Source organism: Giraffa tippelskirchi, chromosome 7, assembly GCF_054371585.1.
Source record: "Giraffa tippelskirchi isolate mGirTip1 chromosome 7, T2T-mGirTip1v1.2.pri, whole genome shotgun sequence".
Lineage (NCBI taxonomy): Eukaryota > Metazoa > Chordata > Mammalia > Artiodactyla > Giraffidae > Giraffa > Giraffa tippelskirchi.
In genome coordinates, this window is record NC_137281.1 from 159295065 (window position 1) to 159317665 (window position 22601).

General features: G+C 40.0%; 1 protein-coding gene across 9 annotated transcripts in view; it reads right to left on the minus strand.

Annotated features, from left to right (window-relative positions):
- The window catches only part of EML5 (EMAP like 5), a 156521-nt gene that overhangs the window by 51671 nt on the left and 82249 nt on the right, over positions 1–22601 (minus strand). For all 9 annotated transcript variants that reach the window (XR_014059527.1, XR_014059526.1, XM_081510333.1 and 6 more), the window contains exons 18-21: positions 15410–15612; positions 13643–13754; positions 12219–12346; positions 8599–8740 (exon numbers count right to left, since the gene is read on the minus strand). Coding sequence is in view for 7 of the 9 variants with exons in the window: in XM_081510333.1 (XP_081366459.1) it covers positions 8599–8740; positions 12219–12346; positions 13643–13754; positions 15410–15612 (585 nt within the window). In the remaining 2 variants the exon portion in view is untranslated. The remainder of the gene's footprint in view (positions 1–8598; positions 8741–12218; positions 12347–13642; positions 13755–15409; positions 15613–22601) is intronic.

Sequence of the window (22601 nt, forward strand, 5' to 3'; positions counted from 1 at the left end):
ACAGAGGAAGGAAGCCAAAACCCCAGGGAGGTAAGAATGCTGGAGAAGATCTTTCACATGCAGCCTGCATACCCTCCCATCAATTACAGATCCCCCTAAGAAGTCCAGAAAATAGTCCCTTCATGAAAGTATTGAGAGATACATTCATTAAGGGCAGCATCTGCATCACTAAAAAGCTCTGTGTCCCCCGCTTAGAGGTCAGGAAGTGGAAATGTCACCATTAATAACAGGCTCCCTGATGAAAAAGATACTGCTGGAGAAGCAGACGCCAAGCAGCCGTGCTTAATCAGCAAAAACAAGGTATGTTCTTTCACCAAAAAGGGCAGGAGGGATGTACTACTAATCAGAATATCTTGGCTTGTGGAGATTTCTGTTGGTGGTTAACTAATCACAGGGTCTCTAGGAATGAAATAAATAAGTTACTAGATTAGTATTTGATCTACATAATAGGAAACACTCCAGGCCTGGTGGCTAAAACACCCAACTTACATCATCACAGTGGAGAGTCATAGACTCTAAACAAGTTTTCAGACCTAAGAAAATTCATATACTCAGAGCCCCTTGACTGAAGGGAAGGCCAAGTCCCAATGAGGAAGAACTATGAAGCACTGTCATAGGTATGTAGGTATGTAACATAAATCTTCCTCCAAGGTTCTGTGGCCACTTAGTAGAGTGACTGTGAACTGAAGAAAAGGAAAGATAAAAACTTCTAGTAATTACTAGACATGGGCTCCGAAGTGACACTAGTTCTTAAGAACACAAAATGCTGCTGTTGTACAAGCAGTAAAAGTGGGGGCTAATGGTAATCACGTGATAGATGGATTCTAAGTCCAACTTCAAATCACAGTGGACTCCATCCAATTCTTGAATTGGAACACATACATTTGGCAACTTGTAGAATGCTCTATGCTGGCTCTGTGGATCCATGGGGTAAGGAAGAATTAAATGAAAACCCATGGCAATTTCTCTGTCTACTAAGACAATAAATGGAAGCAAAACTGCAAGCCTGAGAACTGCAAAAATCAGTGATATTACCTAGGACATGAAATATGCAGGAATAATAATTCCTATCGTATTGTCATTGCTTGTTTGGCCTGTGCTGTAGTAAGACGGATTTAGCTAATAACTCTGGATAATAAATTTAATCAGGAGATGATTCCAATTGAAGCTACTCTTCCAGATCTTTACTAGAACAAAGTAACACAGTCCCTAGCATTTTACATGCAGCTACTGCCCTGGCCAATATGCCCTTTTATTTCCATACCAATTGTAAAGACCACCAGAAGCAGTTTGCTTTTACCTGGCTTGCATCTGTGGACACCTTCAAATCCTTGCCTCAGGGCTATTTCAACTCTCCTGCTCTTTGCCATAATGGAGTCCACAGAGATCCTTATCATCTTGACACTCCATAAAACATCTCAGTGGTCCACTACATGGATGACATTATGCTGAAGGGATCTGGGGAGCAGGAAGCAACAAGTACTTTAGATGTCTTAGTAGGACAGAAGTGAATTAGGAGAGTGGCAGATAATTTCCACAAAAATATAGGAACCCTGTCACCTCAGTGATGTTTTGGGGAGTCCAAGGATCTTGGAGTATGTCAAGCCGTTCCCTCCAGCATGAAAGACAAACGGCTACACTTCCCATCACCTACCACAAACACAAGGAGCAAATGCCTGCAGGCCTTCTGGGAGGCAGCACAGCACCTGTGAGTGAGCTGCTCTACCCACCCACCAGGCTGCTCACACGCTTCCAGGGGGGCCAGAGCAAGAAAAGCAAGCTGACCTTCCGCTCTGGTCTTATGATCAAGCAGATGTAATGACCTTCAAAGTGTCTGTGGTAAACAGGGATGCTATGCGGAGTCTCTGCAAAGCTCCCAAAGGAACATACCTCAGATGGGAGACATTCCATGTCCTCCTTTACAGGTAACTATTTTCCTTTTGAGAAGCAGCTTCTGGATTGCTACCAGGTCTTATTAGACAGCAAGTAAATGCCTAACCGTGGGATATCAGGTAACTGTGTCCTGAGCTTCTTTTCACGCACTCAAAATGACATGACCAGGCAAGTTACTGCCTGCCTGTGCACAAGAGCAATCTGTCATCAACTGGACACAGAGTAGTCTTGGACCAGGCTGGGCGAGATCTGGAAGTCACAAGTCATCTGTGTGAACAGGGGGCTCAGAATCCTTCGGCAATGAATCCTATCCTACTGCAATGTCTCTTCTCTCTCTGTCTGCCCTTACGGCCTCACAGTGGGTCATTATGACCGACTGGCTGATGAAGAAAACCACTAAGTCAGACGTTCAGATGCTCCTACACGGGGTGTTAGTGCCCCCTCCCCCCATCAGATGCTCCTACACGGGGCGTTAGTGCCCCCTCCCCCCCTCCCCCCATCAGATGCTCCTACACGGGGCGTTAGTGCCCCCTCCCCCCATCAGATGCTCCTACACGGGGCGTTACTGTCCCCTCCCCCGCCATCAGATGCTCCTACACGGGGCGTTAGTGCCCCCCCTCCCCCATCAGATGCTCCCACACAGGGCGTTACTGTCCCCTCCCCCCCATCAGATGCTCCTACACGGGGCGTTAGTGCCCCCCTCCCCCCTCCCCCCATCAGATGCTCCCACACGGGGCGTTACTGCCCCCTCCCCCCCATCAGATGCTCCTACACGGGGTGTTAGTGCCCCCCTCCCCCATCAGATGCTCCCACACGGGGCGTTACTGTCCCCTCCCCCCCATCAGATGCTCCTACACGGGGCGTTAGTGCCCCCCTCCCCCCTCCCATCAGATGCTCCTACATGGGGCGTTAGTGCCCACTCCCCCCCTCCCCCCCATCAGATGCTCCTACACGGGGCGTTAGTGCCCCCCTCCCCCCTCCCATCAGATGCTCCTACACCGGGCGTTAGTGCCTCCCCCCACCCCAAGCATCACAGCCCCACTAGGGGTAACCCGGAGGTACTGTAGTAAAACTCCCCAGTGGGCAGCCCTTCAAGCAGAGCAGTGAGAGATGACTACACAGACAGATTTATACTGATTGACTAGCAACTGTTCACTATTTGAATAAATAGGAACTGGAAGAAACAGGATTGGAAGATGAGAGGAAAGGAAATCTAGAAGATAAACATGTGGGTAAACTCTCAGAAAAGGCATACATAGGCTGTGAAGATTCTTGTGTCCGAGAGAAAGTCCAATAAGTGCATCTATTGCAGAGGAGGCTCTCAATAATCAAATGGACAAAATAATATGTTTTATGGACATCAGGAAGCCTCTTTTCCTAGCCAGCTAGCATTTGCTTAGTGGGTCAAAGGTGGCAAGGGCAAAGTCTATGCTTGGGTTCAAAAACACAGACTTTTCTTTACCAAGGCTGGTCTTGGTACTGTCCAATCTGGAAATAGTAGAGACCTGCTGCTGCTGCTGCTAAGTCGCTTCAGTCGTGTCCGACTCTCTGCGACCCCATAGACGGCAGCCCACCGGGCTCCGCCGTCCCTGGGATTCTCCAGGCAAGGATACCGGAGTGGGTTGCCATTTCATTCTCCAAGCAGAGACTTACTGAACCTCTAATATGGCACCATTCCCCAGGGAAACTAGCCAGGCATCTAGTGGCAAGCCGATTACATTGAACCTATTCCATTATGGAGAGGACAGAGAGTCATCCTCACTGGAACAGACATGACTTTTGGATTCACCTTCCCTATCCACAGAGCTTCTGCTAGTACCACTATCCATGGCCAGGATACCTAATCCACCATCACCAAATTCCAAGGTTCTGATCAAGGAACCCTTTCATAGTGAAGGATGCGCAGTGTTAGGCTCATACCTATGGAATTAGCTAGTTTTATCACATACCCTCATCTTCCACAGAGGGCAGCTAACAAAATGATGGAATGGCTTACTGAAAACTGATTTATAGAATCTTTTGCAAGCAATATCCTGAAAGACCAGAGTTTTGTGTTTGATGCAGTATATGCTTTAAAGTACAGATCATTATATGGTGCTGTCTACCTCAAAGTCAGAATCCATGGGTCCAGAAATCAAGAAGTGGAGGTGGGAGTCACTTTTCTCACTATTATATCTAATTGTGTCAAGTATTTTTGCTGTAAGCTACTTTGTCATAGACATTTTGCCACAAACATATTCACCACATAACTGATTGTGAGGCAATTTTGCTATAAGAGATAAAAATAAGTAGTTGACAGTTTGGTTTGACATGTGCAAAACAAAAATATGTATGATGATGAATTCTTATTTTGAAACAAACTACAATGGATGAGAAAGAGGCTGAGGGCCTAGAAGGCACAGAATTGAACCCACAGATCCCATGGAACTTTAGAATGTTTATCAACAGATGTGACAATCCATACTCATTAGTAAAAATGTCCACACTACCCAAAGCAATCTAAAGATTCAATATAGTCCCTATAAAAATTCCACTGGCATTTTTCAGATACAGAACTAATCATTTTAAAATTTGTATAGTACTACAAAATACTCCAAGTAGCCAAAGCAATCGAGAAAGAAGAACAAAATTGGAGACCTCACTCTCTCTGATTTCAAACTATATTACAAAGCTACAGTAATCAAAACAGCATGATATTGGCATAAAAACAGACACACACAATAATGGAAAAGAAAAGAGAGCCCAGAAATAAACACATGTTCATATGGTCAGTTAATTTACCAAAGAAGTCAAGAATGTACAATGGAGAAAGGAGAGCCTCTTCAATAAATTGTGTTGGGAAACTAGAATGGCCACATGCAAAAGAATGAAGCTGGATCACTATCTTACACACAAACAAAAATTAACTCTATATGGATTGAAGACTTGAAATGTAAGATATGAAACCAAAGAATTCCTAGAGGAAAACTTAGCTGGTAAGCTCCTTGACATAGATCTTGGAAATAATTTTTTGATCCTGACAACAAAAACAAAAACAACAACAACAAAATAAACAAGTGAGATGACATCAAACTATAAAGCTTCTGCACAGGAAAGAAAATCAGCAATAAAATGAAAAAGTAACCTACTGAATGGGAAAAATAACTGCAAATCATATATCAGATAAGGGGCTATACATCTAAAATGAATAAAGAACTCATAAAACTCAATAGCAAAAAATCCACATTGATTTAAAAATGAACAAATATTTCTGATATTTGTTCTGATATTTTTCTAAAGAAGATATACAAATGGTCAAAAGGTATGTGAAATGATACAGAGAACAGACAGTAGTTACAAAGCAGGGGTGGGGTGGGGTGGGGGTAGTAGGAAAACATTCAGGTTTGATTCTAATTAAAAGCTAAAGCTACAGATAAAAGTTTTTAATAGGACATTCCCAATATATCCCTATACAGAAAATTGCAAAGGCTAGCAAATATTTATTTCACAGATATTAAGAATTACAGACACTAATTCATGTTGCACATTTATACTTCTGGTTATTTTTATAACTAGTTATCATAAAACTGAATTATTTGGCAAAATTCTAGTTTATATTAACTAATGTTAAGCCCCAGGATCATAATCTTTGCATATTCATTTTCTGAAAAAAAAAAAACAACAAACCAGTATCTGCTTACTGAATGTTTAAAAGAAATAACTGTGTTTTACAATATTTAAACCATTATGATGTCAGTATTTTGTTATAATTAATTCAATCAGCATAAAACCACACGTCTCTTTAAAGTTATGAAAATCCACTGATGAAGTAAAAATAAAAGTTATTATAGAAGAATACTTAAGAACAAAAATATAGTATTATGACTCTTCTCAACAATCTAATACAAAGATCTGCTTCTAGAAGGAGCCAGTAATACTGGCAGACAATTTTTCTGGTCTAATACATGACATAAATCCAAAGATTCAGAAAACACAACAAATCCTAAATAAATAACAGACCACATACATGCACAATGTTATTAAACCTCAAAACTATAGAAAAATGTAAGAGAACAATGAAAACCATTGGAATAATAACTCTGGGAGTCAAGAACTCTAGAAGCAGTTAAATCAGCATTCAAGAATGAGAGTAAAAAAATCAAAACATGTTCAGACTAGTAGTATACCAAGGGTAGGGCAGCAGTAACAGTTCACCCCGAGGGGCAATATAATGCCAACCAAAAATTTAAAAACAACAATGAAAAACTGAATAAAACTGATTTGCTTTTAAAGAACTGCAGTATCAGTGATAGAATATTTCTGTTAGAATAGACCATTCCCACTCCCCTATTCTTATACACTACTGGTTCATTCAGAGGAAGATGAGAGAATTTCCAACAAATCTTCATTATGGAAATTCTGGAATTGTGTTTTAGAAGAAAATGACAAAAGAAAATGTTTGAGATACAAGAAAAAAAGGTGAACAAAGAAATACATATGCATAAATAAATCTAAGTAACACTGACTGCATGAAATGACAATAATGTCCACTTGAAGGGAGGTTTAAAAAAAAAAAGAGACCCTCAAAAAAATTAAAAATAGAACACCATATGATCCAGTAATTACACTCCTGGGTATTTATCTAAAGAAAACAAAAACACTAACTCAAAAGATACATAAACCCCTATGTTCACTGCAGCATTATTTACAATAACCAAGATACAGAAACAACTTAAGTGTCCATGAATGGATCAAAGTGAAAGAAGTGAAGCCACTCAGTCGTGTCCAACTCTCTGTGACCCCGGGGACTGTAGCCTAACAGGCTCCTCCGTCCATGGGATTCTCCAGGCAAGAGTACTGGAGTGGGGTGCCATTTCCTTCTCCAGGAGATCTTCCCAACCCAGGGATCGAACCTGGGTCTCCTGCATTGCAGGCAGACGCTTTACCATCTGAGTCACCAGTGATTAAAGGATAAATGGATTAAAGGATAAAGAAAATGTGGAAATGTGGTATAGGTATGTCTGTATGTATATATATGTACATGTGTACATACACATACACACTAACATTATTCAGCCAGTAAAAAGAATAAACTCTTGCCATTTGCAACAACATGGATGGACCTTGAGGGCATTATGCTAGGTGAAATAAATCAGACTCAGAAAGACAAAAACTATATCCTACTTATACACAGAATCAAAGAAAAAAAGCTCAAAGATACAGAGAACAGACTAGGCTGCCAGTGGTGGGGTGGGGGGACTGGGTAAAACGGGTAAAAGGAGTCAAACGGTGTAAACTTCCAGCTATAAAGAAAATAAGTCATGGAGATGTCATGTGCAGCATGGTGACTACAGTTAGTAATACTGCATTGCATATCTGGAAGTTTCTGAGAAAATAGGTCTTAAAAGTTGTCATCATAATAAAAAAATTTTGTAAGTATGTGTAGTGATGTTACGGTGATTATTTCACAATATTTACAAATATTGGATCAATATGTTGTACACCTGAAACCAAGGTAAAGTTCTGTGTCAATTATATCTCAATTTAAAAAAAGAAAATCTGATAGGTAAGTGTGTTCTGAATTTGACTGGTCAGGACATCCAATGGACTTGGGAAGGAAAGAATTTTTTGACACAGTGGCTTTCTATGCACAAAGATGTGACTGTGGTTTTGGAATCTAACTATAACTGTTCACATTGAAAGTTCATGTATAAAACCACTGGCAATTCTCACTAGTTTCTGAGGAAAAATAAAGAAATACAGTATGTGCAGGCATGTGCACACACACACACTGGAGAATGAAAATGCTAGAGATCAATAATTCAACACAAAAGGGGCAGGGGAAGGACATGACTGGAGTTCTAGTGTTCTACAGACTGTGGTTAACTTCAGAGTTTTAGTTTGGCATACAAGACAATGGCACTAGAAAAAGAGAAATGACTCTTTTAAGTCCATAGGAGGTAAAAATAAATCAACTGAATGAATTATAACAAGTCACCTAATTTCAGCTCGGTCCTTGCACTGTTGCTAGGAAATTCTTTCCTTTATCTGTGTACTCTATCGTATTTCTTAGTCACAATTCCCAACTTTTTCAGCTAGAGCTCCTCCTAAAATATCCCCATACAACAAATAATATTCTCTACCACTTTCCCAAGAAACTTGAAGCTCATCTAGCCTAATAGTAAAAATCTTGCTCCAACAATTGAACTCTTCGTTCATCCTACAAATGTACTCAATCCTGTTTCCTTCTAAAATATCCTCCCTCTAGAGACTTCCCTGGCAGTCCAGCAGTTGACAGTCTGTGTTTCAGGGAATCTCTGAGCCCTAAGATCCCACATGCTGTGCAACGTAGCCAAAAAATAATAATAAAACAGAACAAAATATCCTTCTCTCAACTCTGCTACCCCCTTTAAATTAAGGCTTTCTTAGTTTCTGATTCTAAATGACACATAGTCCATAGTCATAAAGGGTAGATAGCTTAGCTTCTGTTTTCATCCTATATTCTTTTTTCCAAAATGATATGGAAAACTGACTCAGGATAGGCATGATCAGGGAAGGTCTCATAAAGCAAAGACTGGGTATAATTAATTTTCTTTACATACTGTTATAAGCAAGCAGATACAGAATAAATAAAGTATTTTTTATATATTTACCATTGCTTTCTTACATTTGTGAGGGTTAGAAAATTGACAATTTGATCTATGCTCAAGTCTGTGAGGCACTTACCCTTTTTAAGTTTCCGGACGGCCAACATACAATGACTAGGAGAGAGATCCCATATTCTCAAGGTCTTATCATCACTTACAGTAGCACAGATGGGCAGATAAGGGTGTGTAGCCAAACCCCACACCTCTCCTTCCATGTGTCCCTGTAAAGAAAACATAGTTAAGATCATTTCAACCTAAAGATACTTGTATTTAGAAGGAAAATAAAAACAACATTCAATAATATATGATAATGATAGGATAATGAATACTAGATAACTCTAGTAAAACTTTTTTCTTTCTCTTTGGAATACACCTTAAAATATCTTCGTAGCAACTTTATCTTCACAGTTACAATATAATCAAGTTGCTACTGAAATTAGCTTCAGAATCTTATAACATGTATGGTGGTGGTTTAGTCGCTAAGTCGTGTCCGACTCTTGCAAGCCCATGGACTGTAGCCCAGCAGGCTCCTCTGTCCATGGGATTCTACAGGCAAGAGTACTGGAGTGGGGTGCCATTTCCTGCTCCATGTAACATGTATAGGGTAGAGAAAATAGGAACTGACTGCCCTGGAATGCTACTGATTGCAGTACGCGCGACTTCCTGCATGACAGAGTAAGTAGTACTGCAGACTGGTGCACCAGTGAAACTGATAGAAAGTGTTTTTAAAAAATTAAGTCTCTGGAAACGGTTTCAAGGAGATAAAACAAAGGAAGAAACATTTATGAGAAAACCTGCTAACATTCAGTAAGAACAGTGTGCGTTTGCTGTATCTGAACTGAGACTCACTCTTGTCCTCCTTCTCCCCTCCTCACTGACACGGACACTCCACACCAGACTGATGGGACCAAGAACAAGGGCGCTCTCTCCCCAGCCACGAGCTGGGAGCCTCCTCCCACACAGGGCAGGTGTCCGCGTCCTCCACCCGCTCCCAGCTCCCTGTTACTCAGGGTAAACTCCCGCGGATCGCCGCTGAGAGGTACGAGCCCCCCCCTCACTCCCGGCTCTGAGATGGAGGCTCTACCTTAGGTGCAGGGGCCGGTGAGAACACTGGGGCCTCAACGTCAACCCAAGATGGGCTGAGGCTACTGCTCCCTCCACAGGAGTGAGCACTCACATCTAAAGCAAAGGAGACTCAGAAAAACAGAAGCATCCCATTGTTTTCACCCTCAACTCCAGAGCCCCAGAGCAGAAATTTTTCCTGGAGGGAGAAGCAAGACATATAACACAGCATCCAGCTTCTTCTCAAAGGAACTGACTTCTTTTACTACAGTGTGGAAAAGTTGAAGACCGAGGGTGCTCTCAAAAGAAACTGAGGTTGTGATGAAAGGAAACTGGGAGACGACCGAGACTCCCTGGACGTGGCTAAACTGAAGTCAAGGAGAGACAGGAAAATCTCACAGATAGATGGGAAGAGATTGCTTAAATTCAGAACAAATCTGGAGGCTTCTTCCCTAAAATCAGAAACAAGACAACGATGTTTACTCTCATTACTTTTGTTCAACATAGTACTGGCAGTTCCAGGGAGGATAATTAGGTAAGAAAAATAAATAACAGGCATCTAGATGGGAAAGGGAGAAGTAAAACTATCTGTATTTGCAGATGACATGATCTTATACAGTATGCAGAAAATCCCCAAAAAATTACCAAAAAACTCTTAGAATATATGAAGTTATTTAAACAAAATACGTACATGTACACTGAAAACTAAAAAACATTGTTGAAAAAAGTTTAAAAAGATCAAATAAATGGAGAGATCCGTGTTCATGGATCAGAAGATGTAATACTGTTAAGAGGCACTAGTTCACAAACTGATTCACAGAACACTGCCACTACAAACACGTGGCTGTACGTGGGTTTTGGTGCATATAGGAATGCACTTCTGTGGTATACGTATATTCCCACACTTTAAATTACTATAGTTTTATATTATCTTTATTTATAGCATGGAAAGTTTCCCAAAAAAACTTTTTGACTACTTTTAAATAGTTTCTCTTCTACATGATTAAAAAAAATCTTTCCAGCATTTGTGAAAACTCTCATTAGGATTTGGATTAGGATCATACTGAATTATTTACTTGTAAGTGTTCTATGTCTTTAGTAAAATTGTATAGCTTTCTTAATACAGGTTTTGCATTTTTTAACCATCTTTATTTCTGGTTACTATACAGTTTTCTTTGTGAGTACCAGATTTGTGTCATATGTTTTAGCTGGTCATTGTTGATATGTAGAAATACTACTGACTTTTACATGCTGACTTTGCATAAATGCTTAAGGACTTAATTAGTTATAATAATTTTTCAGTTTATTCTCTTGAGTATTCAAGGCATAAGGTTAAAATATCTTACAGATACTGACATCCATCCAGTGTCATCCATTTGTTTCTAATACATATACCGTTTATGTTTTGTTTTACTGGATTGGCTCAGACCTCACACACAATGTTGGAAAATAATGGTGAGACCTGGTATCCTTGTCTTGTTTCTGACATTTAGGAGACAGTAGATATTTGACATCTTTAACTCTATAATAAATATTAGAAAACAATATGATGTCATTTATTACTTCTAAAAATCTTTTCTTACAATTATGAAACCATCTGTATTTTTGAACAAGCCCATATATTGATTCATCTGTAAAAGTGTATCTGTGTAAATATTTTCCAGATCATAAATATGTTAAACACCATAACTCCAACATCTTTTTACTTTAAAGGAATACCATGTGACTGAAATTAAAGAGTAAGACATGAAGGTTTCCCAGGTAATCTAACATAAATGTTTTGCTCTTTGCTTACAAATTCTCCTCGTTACATGAGGACAGTCTGTCAACACCAAAGCTCAGTGTTTTCATCTACTTGTGCTCTGCGGTGACTTAACAGGAATGAAGGAGGGGTTGGAAGAAATCAGGCTGCATTAAGAAAGGACACAGTTCTTTTTCAGGGTAAAAGACAAAACTCAAAGGGTGTTACTATACACAGGTGCATGAGGACAGTTTTCCATTAGGGTAGATCCTACCTCACCCACTATGCCTTATAGTATCAAAACTCATAACATATATAGGAAATGTACTGAAAAATTAATATAGCATTCCTGATAGAAATGTTAAGGATTAGCTAATTCTGCTATTTCATTTTATATTTCTACCACACAAAGTTTGTACTTCTGGATTTTCAAAATTATTAGCATATTTTCACTCATAAATGTTTTCAGGAGTAAAATTTTGGCGCACATTCAGTTTTTGCTTTTCTAAGTTAGAAATTTGAAAAAGAATGAACTAAAGAGTTTCATAGAAAAATACCTGCCTTAGGCTCAACAAATATATTTCAAAGAAATAAAATAAAATATAAAATAAATGGACTGGGTTAAATTAACTACAACTAGCTTTTCTTTCTACTGGTTTGTTTTGTAATAAATTAGTGAAAATATTGGTAATTATTCCACATGATAATGTGCATATTATTTACTGCTACCACTCATTTAGCTATAATTAAGTTTAATTTTTTTGCAAATATTAATATTAACAAGTATTTCCCTAAATAATTTAACAGTATTTTTCACCACTGTCAGCTTTTGGCTCTTAATGTATTGAACTGATTGTATACAAGGGGGGAAAAAACACATTAACATTTAAAATTACCTGGACCAGAAGTGTTATTGGGCCACTTTTATCCACTTCCAGTATTTCACCATTCTTTGTGCCAATTAAAATATGACCATGTCCTAATGATATGGCACGTATAGATGGGTTATCTTCCAAGAGAAGACCTAAAATGTTAAATGGAGATGTTCTTCTAGGTATGAAGTTAATATAATACAAGGATGTATATACTGCCAATGATGCTATTTTGACAATGCAAATCATGTTACAAGATTGCTTTTTCCTATATTTTAAATATTCTAATAAATGTATCACATTTTTCTCAATCATTCAATTTACTAATCTCAAAAGTGAGAACCACTTACATACTACGATCCCATTATTATATTTTTTCCCAGATCCACTACTACCAGTTTGACAACTGTTTCTTTTCCTTTTATATTTGCCCCTCACCCACCTCCCGCCCCTCTTAGAGCATGTACAATATTCTGGTTAGTAATTTTAACTCAATGCGACTTAAGATTAATTCATTTATGTTTACTGTGCCCTCGGTGGGCTTCAGAGATATATTGGTAAACGTGACAGAGCCAAGCGCCTGCCCTCACAGAGCATACAAAGAGGAAAACAGATCCTGTGTGAGGAACATATTGAAAAGGGAAAAAAAGGGAATTAAACCTTTTTTGAGGGGGGAGGAGATGGGAGTGTAAGGAATCATTCTAGAAGAAACAGTGTTTGAGATTTGAAAAATGAGTATGCTGTCATCTCTGACTCTTGGCGACCCCATGGACTCCTCTGGACTGCCAGGCTCTTCTGTCCGTAGGATTTCCCAGGCAAGAATACTGGAGTGGGTTGCCATTTCCTTCTCCAGGGGATCTTGGTGACCCAGGGATTGAACCCATGTCTCTTGTGTCTCCTGCCCTGGCAGGCGCATTCTTTGCCACTGTGCCACCTGGGAAGCCCCCAAAATGGTATATGGTCAGTAGCTGGAGGAAGTGGGAGGGTGGGGAAAGGGGAAACTCTAGGACAAATGATGGCATACAGACAGGACTGGAGGTCAGAGACAGAAGGCTGCAGCGCCTTAGTGCACCGTGAGAAAGGGTAAAGGGAGAGGGCCCGCACGGTGAGAGAGGCAGCGCCAACAAAACTCTGCGGCGAAACAAAAGGCCAGGTCTGACAACAAATCCCTGACTGGCGGTAAATGTGACATTCTCATGGTGACTTTCTTTGAAAAATTACAAATGTTAAAAACAACCGTCTTGTATTTGTTTACAATTTACCATGTGTATCACTAAGAATAGATTTTGAAAGGACAGCAGTGATTCTGGGATCCAGGTAAGCAGCTTCTCTTTAACACTGAATGCGGATGCGCGTCTAGTAAAGAACCCCATGCGCTCCACCTCGGTGATCACCATGTTAATGAGCGATTCATCTTTGTTCCAACAAATCCCCAAATCTCAAATCACCTTTAGATCCTGGGGCCAAAGCAGCTCTTTTTATAGCGTAGGTCTTGAGACATCTTTCAAAGGAGTCATCCCAAAGAGCGACTACCCCATCTTTCCCTCCAGTTACGAACCCCTATGAAAGTGAAAGGTTTAATTACATTAATAAAAGTCTAAGAATTTTTAGAATATTCATCTTCCTTTATAATGAAAAACTCTAGAGAAAACAAAATTTACAGCCAAAAATTATAGCATGTAAAAAACAAATAAACAGAATCCATTACGTTTTTTAAACATCAACATGGAATCTGCAAAAATATTTATAGTGACACAAAACATTTTACTTTTAGACTAGGACTTTAAAAGCAGTTTCCAGTCTGGAACCATAAAGTAGCTCCACCACCTTCACCTGGAGGCTTCATAATTCCATCCTTTAAAAAGAAGGGACAGTAATAATAGCTACCTCACAGGATATGGTGACAACATATAAAACACTTACACAATTTTCGACACATAGTAGATAATACATTGGAGGTGGGGGTGAGGCTAGTATTAAAGTCAAGAGAATAGTCAGGCAGTTGTGGTTATCTAAGTAAGCGAGGATACGGGCCTTACCTAAGACAGGAAATAGAGAAGAGGAACCATAATAAGAGAAAGAGTATGATGATAGAAATGATGGAATTTGGTGACATTTGTGTGTTGAGGTGGATGCTCTGTGTTATGAGAGGGTAAGTTTTTTAGTCTTGTATAATTGAATAAATGGTAGTAACACTTTCTATTTATTTCACAGTCCTTTAAACATAAGAGAATAAGCACTGAAAGTATCAAATTACCTGTTTTAAGAAAAAATTGATGAGGGAAATGTCTAGAGAGAGTGAGAATGAGAAATAATTAATTTTGAAGACTTTTTAGACAAATTTGCTGTTCCAATCTACTCCCCTTTTATGCTAAGTTCTAATTTAAATTGGTAATTTCCAAGTATGAATTCTGGCAGTTGTGGCATGATTTTTAAATCCCTATGCTATCTTGAGGATCTTGTTTTCATCAGCTTGACCCTAAAGAAATTCAGCTTGACCAGAGTATTTATGATATAACCAGGGGGAAAGCTCTATCTATTAAATAACTATAACTTTAGGGACTTCCTAGGCGTCCAGTGGTTAAGATTCTGTGCTTCCACTGCAGAGGGTTCAGGTTCCATCCCTGGTCTGGGAAGTTCCTCATGCTAAAGCGGGGGAAATGGTATAATTCTGAAGGAGGCATTAGGGAGTTTTGGTAGGATTTATGCTTCTTTAGGAGAAGGCAATGGCAACCCACTCCAGTACTCTTGCCTGGAAAATCTCATGGATGGAGGAGCCTGGTAGGCTGCAGTCCACGGGGTCTCGAAGAGTTAGACACGACTGAGCGACTTCACTTTCACTTTTCACTTTCATGCATTGGAGAAGGAAATGGCAACCCACTCCAGTGTTCTTGCCTGGAGAATCCCAGGGACAGGGGAGCCTTAGTGGGCTGCCATCTATGGGGTCGCACTGAGTCGGACACGACTGAAGCGACTTAGCAGCAGCAGTAAGTGATTAATAAATACCATCAATAAGTTAAAAATTGTTTTAACATAAGACATATTCTATTCTGGGTTCAGGAGTCTGAACACAGACCTTATTTTAGGTCAGGAAGACTCCAGCTCATGTATCATTATTGGGTAGCTCAGCTAAGTAGAAAGGTAGCACTCTTATACTTGTGAAAATGTTCTGCATTCCACGGTCAAACTCTGTTTAATTAATTTAGGTGACTTACTTTTTCCAATGCATGCATACTGAACACTGGTCCATCATGTGCTTTAACTGTCTTTACAAGAAAGATGTCTCGCCAGATACACACGTCTCCTGTGGATGTTCCAGAAAAAGCCATCTCTTCAGTCCATCCATATACCGCACACATCATTGTGTCATTTTTCCCAAGGGTGCCTATGTAGCCTTTTCTTCCAATCAATCCTCCCCCTGGTTCATAAAAAATATTATGAAAGTGCCACCTTCAAAATGTGTAAAATACAAAGCCATAAAATTTCTTTTCTGCTGCTTTTCTTGTTTAAAGAGAAACACATGTAATAGTAAGGGGAGTTAAAAAGAATAATACAGGTCTCTCAATCAGTGACCTGGACAACATCTTGCTTGGCTGAGGCAGCCATACCCACAGGTGCATGAGGTCATAGCTTTTGGATAAACAAAAATATATACTAAAAGTCAGTTCAAATCCATCTTTTGATCAATTTTTGAGAAAATTATATATCACACAGTTAATACAAAAAGTAATAAAAAATACAACAAACTTTTCTATATCCATTATCAACTTACACAAAATTACTACAACAATCAAAATGTATGCTAATCCCATCTCCTTTCTTCACCCCTCCTACTATTCTGAACGTGATGATGATTATTCTTACACATTCCCTTACACATATTTTACTACTTATTTATGCATTCTCAGGTAATATATCTTTTTTCATGTTTAAAACTTTCCATAAATATCATCCTATATGTCTTCTTTTGAAACTTACTCTTTTAACCAATGATTTACAATGGAGTTTTACCCCTAGAAACCTCATTTTCATAACTATATAGCATTCCATCATAACATTTTATATTCCATATAACATTTTCCTATTAATGGGGAATGAAAAAAGCTGTTTCCAAGATTTGGCTATTGAAAACAATGCTGCTCTAAACATTCTTGCAAGAGCCTTTTCTATAAAAGTGCAAGAGATTCTCTAGGATTGCTCAGGAATGGCCATAGAGTATCTGCAAAAAAAATAGTACAGAGATGAGCGCTATATCTCTGTTGCCAAACTGTCCTCTGAAGTTGATATAACAAGTACAGTCCCGTTAATGGTGAAGAGTTCCTGTGCCTTCTCACCTTTCAACAACACTTGGTCCTTATTGGTCATTCATTACCTATTGATATGTCCTGCCCATTTTTCCAAATGAACACATTATTCAATCATTTATTCAAGAAAAATATATGGGCTTCCCTGGTAGGTCAGTCAGTAAAGAATCTGCCTGCAGTGCAGGAGATCTAGGTTCGATCCCTGGGTCAGGAAGATCCCCTGGAAAAGGAAATGGCAACCCACCCCAGTACTTTTGCCTGGAAAATCCTATGGACAAAGGAGCCTGGTGGGCTACAATCCACGAGGTCACAAGAACTGGACATGACTTAGCAACTAAACCACCACTACGAGATATATATATATGTATATATATCAAATGAGTTCATTTGGAAAAATGGGCAGAACATATCAATAGGTAATCTATGCAGGTCAGGAAACAACAGTTAGAACTGGACATGGAACAACAGACTGGTTCCAAATAGGAAAAGGAGTACGTCAAGGCTGTATATTGTCACCCTGCTTATTTAACTTATATGCAGAGTACATCATGAGAACTGCTGAGCTGAAAGAAACACAAGCTGGAATCAAGATTGCTGGGAGAAATATCAGTAACCTCAGATATGTGGATGACAGCACCCTTATGGCAGACAGTGAAGAGGAACTAAAAAGCCTCTTAATGAAAGTGAGCAAGGAGAGTGAAAAAGGTGGCTTAAAGCTCAACGTTCAGAAAACTAAGATCATGGCATCTGGTCCCATCACTCCATGGGAAATAGATGGGGAAACAGTGGAAACAGTGTCAGACTTTACTTTTTTGGGCTCCAAAATCACTGCAGATGGTGATTGCAGCCATGAAATTAAAAGATGCTTACTCCTTGGAAGGAAAAGTTATGACCAACCTAGACAGCATATTAAAAAGCAGAGACATTACTTTGCCAACAAAGGTCCGTCTAGTCAAGGCTATGGTTTTTCCAGTGGTCATGTATGGATGTGAGAGTTGGACCATAAAGAAAGCTGAGTGCTGAAGAATTGATGCTTTTGAACTGTGGTGTTGGAGAAGACTCTTGAGAGTCCCTTGGACTGCAACGAGATCCAACCAGTCCATCCTAAAGGAGATCAGTCCTGGGTGTTCATTGGAAGGACTGATGTTGAAACTGAAACTCCAATACTTTGGCCACCTCATGCGAAGAGCTGACTCATTGGAAAAGACCCTGATGCTGGGAGGGATTGGGGGCAGGAGGAGAAGGGGACGACAGAGGATGAGATGGCTGGATGGCAGCACTGACTCGATGGATATGGGTTTGGGTGGTCTCAGGGAGTTGGTGATGGACAGGGAGGCCTGGCGTGCTGCAGTTCATGGGGTCACAAAGAGTTGGACACGACTGAGCGACTGAACTGACCAATAAAATCTCATTAATAATTAGAGAAATAGAAATTAAAACCACCATAACATTTAATTGATATTTGACATCCCCCAGTCTTGCACAGGAGAAAGCACAGGAGCTCTTTTCGCCATTATTGGACTCTGCATTGTTATCTCAACTGTAGAGGCGAGTTTGGCAACAGCAGCACGGTAAGCACTGTAGGGATTTAACTGTTACTCCAAATGAGATGAAAAACATTTGGGGAAGTGGAATGACAAGACTGTGCATATCACTTTTTACCAGGTTCATTCTGATTTCTGTGTTAAGGGTAATCTGAATAGTGGCAAGGATGAAAAGAGTTAGAAGGCTATATGGATCATCTGGGCAAATGATAAGGGTGGCAGCACAGAAAATGATGAAAAGCAATCATATTCCAAATGTATCTGAAAGATTGTCTTTTCTTAACATAGCAGCCAGAATTTTGAGTGCACGTGCAAGGGTGAGGGGGAGAAAACAGGTTACACTTCTCTCAGAAGGAGGAGAAGACAAAGGGCAAATTTAAAGTGTAAATAGGGACTTCCCTGGGCATCCAGTGGTTAAGACTCTGCACCCCCAACGCAGGCGGCCTGGGCACGATCCCTGGTCAGGGAACTAGAGCCCGCATGCTGCAACTAAGACCTGGTGCAGCCACATAAATTAAACAACAAACAAACAAACAAAAACAGTGTATGAAATGTAAATAACTATTTGGACATGTTTTAGTACATAGATTAGAAGAGCAATTGACGAGCAACTGGATGGTAGAGCTGGAAGAGGGTTCCTGTTTTATTTAAGACGGAGCAAATACACCACATGTGTATGCTGAAGGGAAAGAGCAGAGAGGCAGACTGATGATACGGGAGAGAGAGCGAAGGAGAGCTGGAGCGATGTCCCTGAGTGGTGAGAGACAGATCTAGAGCAAGCGGAAGGGACTGGCTTTCACTGGAGCACACTTGTCCGTTCAGAGCGGGACCAGGAAACTGTGGGCTGTAGGGCAAATCCTGCCACCACCTGCTTCTGAATGGTGCCCAGGGGAGCACAGCTGCAGGGACGACGTCTGTCCCGCTCTGCTCCCCGAGCCTGCCTCCCTAACTTTTGGCTGCCAACTAGCGACTGCCACGGCCCCAAGCGGGTCCGCATGCCTGAGCTGAGAACTTGACTGTGGCAACAGCTGGGCCCTTAGCAGTGAAATCACAGTCCCAGAACTGTCTTGCCTCTGGCCATCTGCCCAATCTGAGAAGGCAGTGCTCTCCAGAAGAAGACACAGAAGAATCACTGTCGCCAGGGCAGGGTGAGGCTGACCGTGGTCCCTCTAGCCCAATCTGCCAGTTCTGTTCACCACTGGTCTTGCAGGGAATGTCTCTAGCTGATGGCAACTGGGTACAAACTGGGTAAGAAAACTCACCTGGGTAGGAGTTTTCTCTCTTGTCCTGTAAGTTCCTACATCATATTCTTGATTTTTGTCTCTGGGTCTGAAAAGTCTAAAATATTGACTATTTGGCCAGTTACGGTATTTTCCACCTTTGCTTTAGACGATTGTTATTGGGTTTCCTGATACATACAGCATAAGATGTTTGTGTTCTACAAGCTCACGTCACTGCTGCATTTAAAGACTTCCAGTGGCTCCTGGCCCCATCAGCCATGGAAGACAGTTCAAGCTCCTTAATATAAACTTCTCTAAGACAGTGTCTGGGATAAGAGGTAATAGGCCCTTTCAGTCTCAGTCCTACGTCATCTTAAACTTCATTTACATAAAGCTATGCATTTAGAAGATAGTCAGATGGCATTTATTCAGATTAATAAAGTGGTTACTTATTTCCCAGTTGACTAGTGAACTCTGAATCAAAACCCCAAAAGTGAGGAATGCTGAAATGCACCAAAATCTTAACATTGATCCTTTCGTGGTTCAGTTTGAGGTCAACTTTATGTCTAATCAATATTAAGGAAAAAAATATTCAATTGCAAGTCTTTTCATTTTAAACATGTGCTTTCTTTAAGTCTCCTATTTCCAACAAATTTATAGTTTTTTTTCAATACTGCAATAATAAGCATTACTTGCCTTTCTGGGTATTTGCAATTCCAAATTACTAAGATACTCAAAAGTTTTGTTTAAACATATGGGAATGAAAATTACAAATGTGAAAATACTTTTCACTTTGCAAATGTCTTAATAGAACACTATGATACAGTGAATTTGTGATAAAGTATTAAATTCAAATCTGAAAACACTCATGTTCAAAGTAGTTAACAATTTGAAAGTTAATTCAACCTGGGAAATATCTTCACCAAGCCTATTCTTTTCTAACCTATGCTTCACTCCTTTCTATAACTTCATATTTTATCCGAAAAGTTTAAGTATACTGAGACTGTCAAATTGCTCGAACTTATAAGTACACTATATGATTTAGAAAAGAGACTTTTTAATTTTAAAATGTGAACATCTACTGTCAGTAATTTACTAAATTATTAAGGTAGTAAAACATTCTATTTCTATATCAATTTATAGCACATAAACAATTTTGAGAAAATTTTTCATTTTCAGTTAGGACTACAAAACATGTCTTTAACAGAAGAAGGAAGCCTGGACATCACTTGATTAATTTCATAAATTACATTCTTCTGCAAATATGAACACTATATCAGTGCAGCCAATAAATGATGATAAAATATTTGTTTAAACTGTAACAAGAAAACTGTGGATTGTTTTTTAAAATAAACTTTTCATTTTGGATAATTTTAGATTTTAATAGAAGATGCAAAGATAACACAAAGTGTCCTCATATACTTCTCACCCACCCAGTTCCCCATAACATTAACATCTTAATATACTGTAGACTACTTGTCAAAGTAGTAAGGAGCAACGGCTGCACTTTGCTGGAGCAGCCGTGAAAAAACACCCCACGTCCAAGGTAAGAGAAACCCAAGTGAGACGGTAGGTGTTGTGAGAGGGCATCAGAGGGCAGACACACTGAAACTAAAATTACAGAAAACTAGCTAATCTGATCACACGGACCACAGCCTTGTCTATCTCAATGAAACTAAGCCATGCCGTGTGGGGCCACCCAAGACAGACGGGTCATGGTGGAGAGGTCTGACAGAATGTGGTCCACTGGAGAAGGGCATGGCAAACCACTTCAGTATTCTTGCCTTGAGAACCCCATGAATAGTATGAAAAGGCAAAAAGATAGGACAATGAAAAATGAACTCCCCATGAGAAATAACTCCAGAAAGAAGGATGGGATGGAGTCAAAGCAAAAACGATACCCAGCTGTGGATGTGACTGGTGATAGAAGCAAAGTCCGATGCTGTAAAGAGCAATATTGCATAGGAACTTGGAATGTTAGGTCCATGAATCAAGGCAAATTGGAAGTGGTCAAACAGGAGATGGCAAGAGTGAATGTCGACATTCCAGGAATCAGCGAACTAAGATGGACTGGAATGGGTGAATTTAACTCAGGTGACCATTATATCTACTACTGTGGGCAAGAATCCCTTAGAAGAAATGGAGTAGCCATCATGGGCAACAAAAGAGTCCAAAAGGCAGTACTTGGATGCAATCTCAAAAACGATAGAATGATCTCTGTTCGTTTCCAAGGCAAACCATTCAATATCACAGTAATCCAAGTCTATGCCCCGACTAGTAACGCCGAAGAAGCTGAAGTTGAACGGTTCTATGAAGACCTACAAGACCTTCTAGAACTAACACCCCAAAAAGATGTCCTTTTCATTATAGGGGACTGGAATGCAAAAGTAGGAAGTCAAGAAACACCTGGCATAAGAGGCAAATTTGGCCTTGGAGTACAGAATGAAGCAGGGCAAAGGCTAATAGAGTTTTGCCAAGAGAACGCACTGGTAATAGCAAACCCCCTCTTCCAACAACACAAGAGAAGACTCTACACGTGGACATCATCAGATGGTCAACACCAAAATCAGATTGATTATATTCTTTGCAGCCAAAGATGGAGAAGCTCTATACAGTCAGCAAAAACAAGACCAGGAGCAGACTGTGGCTCAGATCATGAACTGCTTATTGCCAAATTCAGACTTAAATTGAAGAAAGTAGGGAAAACCACTAGTCCATTCAGGTATGACCTAGATCAAATCCCTTATGAGTGTACAGTAGAAGTGAGAAATAGATTTAAGGGACTAGATCTGATAGACAAGAGTGCCTGATGAACTACGGACAGAGGTTCGTGACATTGTACAGGAGACAGGGATCAAGACAATCCCCATGGAAAAGAAATGCAAAAAAGCAAAATGGCTGTCTGAGGAGGCCTTACAGATAGCTGGGAAGAGAAGAGAAGCGAAAAGCAAAGGAGTAAAGGAAAGATATTCCCATCTGAATGCAGAGTTCCAAAGAATAGCAAGGAGAGATAAGAAAGCCTTCCTCAGCGATCAGTGCAAACAAATAGAGGAAAACAACAGATTGGGAAAGACTAGAGATCTCGTCAAGAAAATTAGATACCAAAGGAACATTTCATGCAAAGATAGGCTCGATAAGGGACAGAAATGGTATGGACCTAACAGAAGCAGAAGATATTAAGAAGAAGTGGCAAGAATACACAGAAGAACTGTACAAAAAAGAGCTTCACGACCCAGATAATCACGATGGTGTGATCACTCATCCAGAGCCAGACATCCTGGAATGTGAAGTCAAGTGGGCTTAGAAAGCATCACTACGAACAAAGCAAGTGGAGGTGAT